Source organism: Clupea harengus, chromosome 13 (genome assembly GCF_900700415.2).
Source record: "Clupea harengus chromosome 13, Ch_v2.0.2, whole genome shotgun sequence".
Taxonomy (NCBI): domain Eukaryota; kingdom Metazoa; phylum Chordata; class Actinopteri; order Clupeiformes; family Clupeidae; genus Clupea; species Clupea harengus.
This window is the reverse complement of record NC_045164.1, coordinates 27,055,128-27,065,127: the sequence shown is the minus strand read 5'-3', so window position 1 is coordinate 27,065,127 and position 10,000 is coordinate 27,055,128. Positions and strand designations below refer to the sequence as shown.

The following is a 10,000-nucleotide window of genomic DNA, read 5'->3' as shown; positions in this document are numbered from 1 at the left end:
ACACACTGTATACTACACACACACACACACACACTCACTGGTCTGCCTCCTCCTCCTCCTCCTCCTCCTCCTCCTCCTCCAGTCCCAGTGCAGTGTGGCTCCAGCTCCATAGAGGTGTCTGTGCCCAAGGAGCTGGTGGGGGGTCTGGATCTCTTCCTGGCCAACTCCTCGTGCCAGGGCGTCTCCAACGGCACGCACATCAACCTCAACTTCAGCCTGAGGACCTGTGGGACCGTGGTGGAGGTGAGGAGGCTCTCTCTCTCTCTGGCCCGCCTGGGGCCCCTGGTCCAGCACCGCACACCTGGGGCTCCGGTCCAGCACCGGTCCAGCACCGCACACACACCTGGGGCCCGGTCCAGGACCACCGCACACACACCCAGCTCAGTGAGGCTGCTTGAGGGGGGTGGGTTAGTTGGGGTTTGGGTTGTTGTTGTGCTCTTTCAAGGGTGTGTGCCAATGCAGAATCTGCTGTCGGTGTAGAAGTGCTAGGAAGAAACACCATCAAGACTTAAACTTGTCTAAAAACAGCATTCAGTACATAAGGCTGATATTGTAACTGTAGTGTTTGGCAATGCTTCATGATGCATGACTATGACAATGATGCAGTACTATTCAAAGTTCAAAGTTCAAAGTTCAAAGGCATTATATTGCCTCTGTTAGAAACGTCCCACTGTGAGTAGGAAAGAGAGTGTGAAAGAGAACAAGTCTCTTTGTCCTGATGTGTCCCCTACCTGTGCCCCTGTGTCCTGACGTGTGCCCCTGTGTCCTGACGTGCCCCTGTGTCCTGACGTGTCCCCTACCTGTGCCCCTGTGTCCTGACGTGTCCCCTACCTGTGCCCCTGTGTCCTGACGTGTCCCCTACCTGTGCCCTACCTGTGCCCCTGTGTCCTGACGTGCCCCTGTGTCCTGACGTGTCCTGACGTGTGCCCCCTACCTGTGCCCCTGTGTCCTGACGTATGCCCCATCTGTGCCCCTGCAGGTGGTCGACGACAAGATCGTGGGCACCAACCTGGTGACCGGCCTGCCCGTGTCCCAGGGCCCCGGGGGGAGCAGCGGCGGCGGCGGCGAGGAGCTGATCATCCGCACCAGCAAGCTCCTGCTGCCCGTCACCTGCGAGTTCCCCCGCCAGTACGAGGTGTCCGACGGCTACCTGCCCAACCTGCCGGGCTCGGCGCTGGAGCTGGCGGGCCACAGCGAGGGCCTCTTCCCCTTCCGCCTGGAGCTGTTCAAGAGCGCCGAGTTCTCTGAGCCGTACCGCACGCCCCCGCAGCTGCACCTGCGCGACTGGCTCTACTTCGGCGTGGAGCCCAAGGGCGAGAGGGTGGACGGGCTGGCGGCGCTGGTTGAGAGCTGCTTCGCCACGCCCGGCCCCAGAGCAGACGAGGCGGTCAAGTACTACCTCATCAAGGACGGGTGAGAACACACACACACACACACACACACACACACACACACACACACACACACACACACACACACACACACTATGAGACGAGACACCAGGAAGAGTGCACCTCCCTTCCTAACTGGCACCTTGACTAGCGCTTAACTTGCACTTCAGCAGTTACATTCCTGCACTTCTTTTTCCTTTCTAGGTCGTTTTTTTCCAATTCTTATGTAAAGTAGTATTTATTGATACACCATGTTCTTTATTGCTCTTAGCTTGACTGTTCTCTCCCTTGTACGTCGCTTTGGACAAAAGCGTCTGCTAAATGACTAAATGTAAATGTAAATGTAAATGGGTGGAGGAAGTGAAAATGAGCAGAAAGGAAGAAGAAAAGCTAATATGCACATCTCACAACATGGGCAGCTGATGCTGTACTGAATGTCAACCGCTTCTGAAGGTCATGTGTTCCTGTAGCTCAATGTTAGCAATATTAATGATCTGGGTTCAGCTCAGAAATACTGAGCAATACTGATGTAAGGTTTCATCATCTTTTCACTGTCACGTAAGAGTGGAACATTCCCACACTGAAGCTCATTCACCTCTGGATAATAGTAATATTTCACGAGCTGTAAAGTGGGGAACACAATCAGTTTCCCATGCCTAAATGGATCAGGGGTAATTGATCACGTAGAGAGAATGTTACAATTAGTAAGTACACGTTGTTGCTGAACAAGGATAAATAGAGTAGGCAAAATTTAATTTAAGATCTCTCATTGAGATTTGAATTGTTAATGCTTTGTTTGTCCATGCACTTGTTTTTTTGTCGGTTAATTAGTTCATTTGCTCGTGAGTTAATTAACGAAATGATTCATTCCTTCTGCCCTTCTTTAGCTGTATCTCAGATGAGACGGTTCATCAGTACAGTGCCAAGGACCAGCTCTCGAAGCACTACCACGTCCCCGTCTTCAAGTTCGTGGGCAAGGACAACCGAGTGAGTAAGAGAAGAGAAGTGTGGTGTGTGTGTGTGTGTGCAAGGACAACCGAGTGAGTAAGAGAAGAGAAGTGTGGTGTGTGTGTGTGTGTGTGTGTGCAAGGACAACCAAGTGAGTAAGAGAAGAGAAGTGTGGTGTGTGTGTGTGTGCAAGGACAACCGAGTGAGTAAGAGAAGAGAAGTGTGGTGTGTGTGTGTGTGTGCAAGGACAACCGAGTGAGTAAGAGAAGAGAAGCGTGGTGTGTGTGTGTGTGTGCAAGGACAACCGAGTGAGTAAGAGAAGAGATGCATGCTGGGGGAGGACAGCTGGTCTCGGGGTGGGTTTGCGTGCGCATGTAAGTGTGTGTGTGTGTGTGTGTTTGTGTGTGTGGGTTTGCGTGTGCATGTTAGTGTGTGTGTGTGTGTGTGTTTGTGTGTGTGGGTTTGCGTGTGCATGTAAGTGTGTGTGTGTGTGTGTGTGTGTGTGTGTGTGTGTGTGTATGTTTGTGTGTGTGGGTTTGCGTGTGCATGGAAGTCTGAGCCGTATTAATGCATTTCTCTGAATACCAGAGGCGTCCTGTTGGAAGCTATCGTATTTCAGAGGTTGGTTGCCTGCCACGGCTGTGTGTGTGTGTGTGTGTTTGTTTGTTTGTCGTGCTGTGTGTGTGTTTGTGTTTGTCGTGCTGTGTCTCATCATCATGTGAATAACTGTGAGTGTGGCGTCTGAAGAGGTTTGTTTATCCTGCTGTGTGTATGGAGGAGGGCAGGTCAAGCAGATGTATGTATCTCGGTCTGTGTGTGTGTGCGTGTTTGTGTGTGTGTGTGTGTGCGTGTATGGAGGAGGGCAGGTCAAGCAGATGTATGTATCTCTGTCTGTCTGTCTGTCTGTGTGTGTGTGTGTGTGTGTGTGTGTGTGTGTGTGTGTGTGTGTGTGTGTGTGTGTGTGTGTATGGATGAGGGCAGGTCAAACAGATGTATGTATGTAGATTTATGTATACTAGAAGGACCTTCTTTGTTTGATAAATATTAAGCACTGGAGCCAAGTGATGATGCTGTTAATATGTCGGTGTGTGTATAGGTTGTGTTTGTCTCTACTGGATCATGCTAACAGCATGTGTGTGTGTGTGTGTATGTGTGTGTTTGTGTGTGTGAGAGTGTGTGTCTGTGTGTGTGTGTGTGTGTGTGTGTGTGTCTGTGTGTGTGTGTGTGTGTGTGTGTGTGTGTGTGTGTGTCTGTGTCTGTGTCTGTGTGTGTGTGTGTGTGTGTGTGTGTGTGTGTGTCTGTGTGTGTGTGTGTGTGTGTGTGCGTGCGTGCGTGCGTGCGTGCGTGCGTGCGTGCGTGCGTGCGTGCGTGCGTGCGTGCGTGCGTGCGTGCGTGTGTGGTGTGTGTGTGTGTGTGTGTGTGTGTGTGTGTGTGTGTGCGTGTGTGTGTGTGTGTGTGCAGGAGGTGTTCCTGCACTGCCGTGTGTTGGTGTGTGGGCAGACGGAGGGAGAGTCTCGCTGTGCTCAGGGCTGCCAGAGACGCCTGCGGAGGGACCTGTGGAGCGACCAACACCAGGACCAAAACACACACACACACACACACACCATGCTCATCGGAGGCCCCATTCAAATACTGCCCTAGCTGTGATACACACACACACACACACACACACACACACACACACACACACACACACACACACACTCACCATGCTCATCGGAGGCCCCATTTAGATAATGCCCTAGCTGTGATACACACACACACACATACACACCACACACACACACACACACACACACACACACACACACACACACACATAGTAAACACATTCAAGAGGTCCCATATATGTCTTTGCACAGCTTTTGCCTTCACTAACACATAGTCATTTACTCTGGCTAAACGAACAGGGATATGAACGGACAAAAAACAAACTTCCAGAAAACAAATCTGTCCACGCATGTCCCTGCTCTCAATTTGATAGTCCAAGCATCTTAGGCCAAGGCTTTGCATCAACGCACTGACACATATCAACCATATTTTTAGACCACATTTATGTAAATCCAACACCACTAGAAAATACTATAACTCACACACCCAGCAAGGCCGGCGCTCATCTCTCTCAACCACTTAATACAATTTAGTCACATCAGAGAGATTGACGTGCAATTTTCGAGTCACTGAGAAAGACGCTGCGCTTCATTTATCAGCCCAGGCGCAGAGGACGAGGACGAGGACGAGGAGGGAGTCCTCTTCATCACTTCAGCCAGCGGAGTCCCAAGTGCATTCACACGTCTTATGGCAGCGGAGTATTTATTTAGTTCAAATGAGATTTAACATGATTGCTGCCAATGTATCTCTCTGCGCTTCGTGGGTTTATTTGATTTCGACAAATAGGATTATTAATGATATAATAAACGGGCCAAAGCGGCAGTTTAACAACTTCTAAATATGCACCGACTTGATATAGATTTATACTCTACATGAGATTGAAAGCATTTTTATATGTTCTACCTAAATGAATCAATAAACAACTATTTTAAGAAGCAATTTTCTCGTGATTTTTTATTGTCAGTTTTTTTCAGACCTATTCAGGCCCTGGGCTCTGTAAAGTGCCTAGAGTCCATATTATTATTATAAATATAATACAAATGAAATTGAGTTGAATTCAAGTGAATATAAAGGGGTTCTGGATGCATGTGGAGTTGAGTTAATTGCATGATGTCGAACTCAATTCAAACCTGCATGTGTTCTAAAAGTTAGTAAGTGTTTCATTCGAATGATGTCCAGTGCCAATAAGCAGTCCCATGTTTTTCTTTAAAAATGAATTTATTTGACACTTTTTGAAATGAGGTATTTCTTAAGGCCAGTTCAGGCACCAGGTAGCGCAGGCTGTAGAGACGTTCGCTCAGACGATAACAAAAGAAAACAAAATGGAGGTCACTAAATAAATTAACACATAGCCTCTGGTATCATCTTTTAAACATTAAACAACAGTGTTCACAACTGTTGTGTATTTGTCCATGTTAATATAACAAACAACAACAACTTTCCCAATTAGTGAGGAACAAAGTGCTCCATTATTCATTTCATTTCATTTCATTTAGTCATTTAGCAGACGCTTTTATCCAAAGCGACTTACAATGTATACACATTTTACATTTACACTGATGGCACACTGCACATCAGGAGCAATTAGGGGTTCAGTGTCTTGCTCAAGGACGCTTCGACAGGGAATCGAACTAGCAACCTTCTGATTACAAAACGACTTCTTTACCTCCTGTACCCCTGTCGCCCCATTATTATTATAATAAATGACACATCAGACATGTATAATAGACCCTGGACTTACTGGAATGTGATTATCATCTGAGACGGAGCACAGTATTGTATCGCCATGACTTCATCTTTTAATCTTCAACTTCTCCGTGACAGTTCATGAGACAGTCTATTTCATGTAAACCATGTTTGCTTAAACTGAACTCCGAGGGCCTCGTGTGAAATATGACATGCAACACCTGTCTCGTCATGTTAAGCCAGATGATACACTTTTGTGTGTGTATACCGTGTCATGTGACACCTGCCTCGTCATGTTAAGCCAGATGATACACTTTTGTGTGCGTATACCGTGACTCCTGTAGCTGCACACACAGCCAGTTTTACTCAACTCAGAAGCCATATGTTTGTCTTACTTTTTACTGTGTGTGTGTGTGTGTGTGTGTGTGTGTGTGTGTGTGTGTGAGAGGGTGTGTGTGTGTGTGTGTGTGTGTGTGAGGGTGTGTGTGTGTGTGTGTGTGTGAGTGTGTGTGTGTGTGTGTGTGTGTGTGCGTGTGTGTGTGTGGGTGTGGGTAAGGAGGCTGATAGGTGGATATTGGTCAGGGAGGGAGACAGAGTATGTGTGTGTGTGTGTGTGTGTGGGGGGGGAGACAGAGTATCCCTACTTCAGAGTTCTGCTGAGTCACTCTGTTGGGCAGTGGCTGTTTCCTCCCCCTCTCCCTCTTACTCTCTCTCTCTGTAAGTGTGTGTGTGTGTGTGTGTGTGTGTGTGTGTGTGTGTGTGTGTGTGTGTGTGTGTGTGTCTGTGTTGTGTTACTGCTGATCAGCGCTGGATGGTGCATTCCTCTGATGTAGTGTATTTCTGGGAAAAGCCCACTGCGCCCCCCAGAGCCTCGTCGGCGTGGTGTGTGTGTGTGTGTGTGTGTGTGTGCCCGCTCTCCCTCACAGCTCGTCCCTCTCCTCGCCTTCACAGAAGCACGCCGCCCTCTGGCTGCTCATGTAGGGTCTGCAGCCTAGCGTCCACACCGTGTTGTACATGGCGTCCGCCATAGACTCACACACTGGAGGAGAAAGAGTGTGAAGACGGAAGAATGGAGAGATGGGTAGAAGGAGAGTTTGAATGGAGAGAGAGAGAGGAAGAGAGAGAGAGGAAGAGAGAGAGAGAGAGAGAGAGGAAAAAGAGAGAAGGGAAGATATAGAGACAGGGACAAAAGAGGTGCAGGGTTTTATTAGCTTTTTGATTAGCTGGTGTATTGAAAATGCTATTGTTTATATCACATCACACACACACACACACACACACACACACACACACACACACACACACACACACACCACTGAAATTGCTATTGTTTAAATCCTACTACACACACACACACACACACACCACACTGAAAATGCTATTGTTTATATCATATCACACACACACACACACACACAAACACACACACACACACACACCACACTGAAAATGCTATTGTTTATATCCTACCACACACACACACACACACCATACTAAAAATGCTATTGTTTATATCATATCACACACACACACACACACACACACACACCACACTGAAAATGCTATTGTTTATATCATATCCATTCCATTATCTCTTCCGAGGCTCTCTTCTGCATTTTGATTGCAATGCTGCACAGATCCATTTTAAATTTGATCACAATATGCCGCAGTGCGATTGATTATGAGAAATGAGAAAATGAACCTAGCAGATGTTAGCAGTCCAGAATAAGGTTTAAACTCTCTTTTATTCAGGCAATATTAACATATGAGATTGACAAAGGACAAGTACACAGGTCGTGTCAAAAAGACTTCACACATACATGTATGTGTAGTCACTGAAATATTTACTAAGCTCTAATCATAATGTCGTTTGTTTGTTCATTACCATAGCGACAGGAGAGGTGAGAGTGCTCTCCCAGGCAGGTAAGACTCACCTTCGACCTTTGACACGAAGCCCAGACTCTTCTTGAGCTCGGAGCAGATGCCGTGCAGGCACCAGCGGAACTTGGAGTCGCAGCGGTCCTTGTTGGAGCCGCAGGTGTCGTAGCACACGTCCAGCTGGTCGCAGCACGTCGTCATGGCAGGGATGCCCAGGTCAAACTGGGAGACACAGGCGGATGAGATGAGGTGTGTTAAGGTTAATATGGGAGACAGGAGGATGAGGTGTGTTAAGGTTAATGTGAGACACAGGACATGAGGATGTGGTGTGTTAAGGTTAATATGGGAGACACAGGAGGATGAGGTGTGTTAAGGTTAATGTACGGCAGTCCAGACTATTCTCATTTGTAGATCCACGTTGGTGGAATGAACTGCCTAGCACTACCAGAGCAGGGGCGTCCCTCTCTACCTTTAAGAAGCTTTTGAAGACCCAACTCTTCAGAGAGCACCTCCCGTCCTAACTGGCACTTCGACTAGCGCTTAACAATTAGCGATTACAGCAGTTACATTCCTGCACTTCTTTTTCTTTTCTATTTCGTTTTTTTATATTTCTTATGTAAAGTAGTATTTAGTGTTACACCAGGTTCTATTGCTCGTAGCTCGACTGTTCTCTCCCTTGTACGTCGCTTTGGACAAAAGCGTCTGCTAGATGACTAAATGTAAATGTGGGAGCAGTCGAGAACACACAGGAGTGTGTGCCGTTGGAAGATGGTTACTGGGCTGATTGAACGACCTTATGGTTTCATCAATATGTACTTATAAATGAATCAATCATTAATATATAGGTGACAATAAGACGGGTACAATAAGTGCCGGTACAAATATATAGGTACAGGTTTGATGTATGTGAACACCGTAGTTATTAGATTAGGGTTAGCGCTTGTGCTAGCACACACACATTCAGCAGTACAGTACAGTGCACATATATATCAATGGTTATATAAACAGTCGTGAGTTAATGGCTGCACTTTATCATTAGTAGTAGTGGGGTAAGCTGTAGGGTGATCAGGAAAAGGTGATTCATGGTGTTATGGAGAGGGGGGAGTGTGTTGTTATGGAGAGGGGAGAGTGTGTTGTCATGGAGAGTGTGTTGTTATGGAGAGTGTGTTGTTATGGAGAGGGGAGAGTGTGTTGTTATGGAGAGGGGAGAGTGTGTTGTTATGGAGAGGGGAGAGTGTGTTGTTATGGAGAGGGGAGAGTGTGTTGTTATGGAGAGGGGAGAGTGTGTTGTTATGGAGAGTGTGTTGTTATGGAGATGGGAGAGTGTGTTGTTATGGAGAGGGGAGAGTGTGTTGTTATGGAGAGTGTGTTGTTATGGAGATGGGAGAGTGTGTTGTTATGGAGAGGGGTGAGTATGTTGTTATGGAGAGTGTGTTGTTATGGAGAGTGTGTTGTTATGGAGAGGGGAGAGTGTGTTGTCATGGAGAGGGGAGAGTGTGTTGTTATGGAGAGGGGAGAGTGTGTGTTGTTATGGAGAGGAGAGGGTGTGTTGTTATGGAGAGGGGAGAGTGTGTTGTTATGGAGAGTGTGTTGTTATGGAGATGGGAGAGTGTGTTGTTATGGAGAGGGGTGAGTATGTTGTTATGGAGAGTGTGTTGTTATGGAGAGTGTGTTGTTATGGAGAGGGGAGAGTGTGTTGTCATGGAGAGTGTGTTGTTATGGAGAGTGTGTTGTTATGGAGAGGGGAGAGTGTGTTGTTATGGAGAGGGGAGAGTGTGTTGTTATGGAGAGTGTGTGTTATGGAGAGTGTGTTGTTATGGAGAGTGTGTTGTTATGGAGAGGGTGTTGTCATGGAGAGTGTGTTGTTATGGAGAGGGGAGAGTGTGTTGTTATGGAGAGGGGAGAGTGTGTTGTTATGGAGAGGGGAGAGTGTGTTGTTATGGAGAGTGTGTTGTTATGGAGATGGGAGAGTGTGTTGTTATGGAGAGGGGAGAGTGTGTTGTTATGGAGAGTGTGTTGTTATGGAGAGGGGAGAGTGTGTTGTTATGGAGAGGAGAGGGTGTTGTTATGGAGAGTGTGTTGTTATGGAGAGTGTGTTGTTATGGAGAGGGAGAGTGTGTTGTCATGGAGAGTGTGTTGTTATGGAGAAGGGGAGAGTGTGTGTTATGGAGAGGGGAGAGTTGTGTTGTTATGGAGAGTGTGTGTTTATGGAGAGTGGTGTGTTATGGAGAGTGTGTTGTTATGGAGAGGGGAGAGTGTGTTGTTATGGAGAGGGGAGAGTGTGTTTGTTATGGAGACGGAGAGTCGTGTTTCTTGTTATGGAGAAGTGTGTTGTTATGAGGAGTGTGTTGGTTATGGAGAGTGGGAGAGTGGTGTTGTTATGGAGAAGTGTGTTGTTATGGGAGAAGGGGAGAGTTGTGTTGTTATGGAGAGGGGAGAGTGTGTTTGTTATGGAGAGGAGAGTGTGTTGTTATGGAGAGTGTGTT

The 10,000-nt window shown here is 47.1% G+C and overlaps 2 protein-coding genes across 2 annotated transcripts in view; one reads left to right on the top strand and one right to left on the bottom strand.

The window, feature by feature from the left end:
- Nucleotides 1–4,885, top strand: part of oit3 (oncoprotein induced transcript 3) — an 11,416-nt gene extending 6,531 nt beyond the window's left edge. The window contains exons 5-8 of the mRNA XM_031578585.2: nucleotides 83–243; nucleotides 980–1,413; nucleotides 2,279–2,378; nucleotides 3,801–4,885. Of these exons, the coding sequence (XP_031434445.1) occupies nucleotides 83–243; nucleotides 980–1,413; nucleotides 2,279–2,378; nucleotides 3,801–3,980 (875 nt within the window). The 3' untranslated portion in view covers nucleotides 3,981–4,885. The remainder of the gene's footprint in view (nucleotides 1–82; nucleotides 244–979; nucleotides 1,414–2,278; nucleotides 2,379–3,800) is intronic.
- A 1,346-nt stretch (nucleotides 4,886–6,231) lies between these two features.
- Nucleotides 6,232–7,766, bottom strand: pla2g12b (phospholipase A2, group XIIB; the record flags this gene model as incomplete). The annotated part of the gene is made up of 2 exons (XM_031578584.2): nucleotides 6,232–6,675; nucleotides 7,571–7,766. Coding segments are annotated over 2 exons (315 nt in total), but the record flags the coding sequence as incomplete, so codon positions are not given.
- Nucleotides 7,767–10,000: the final 2,234 nt, after the last annotated feature.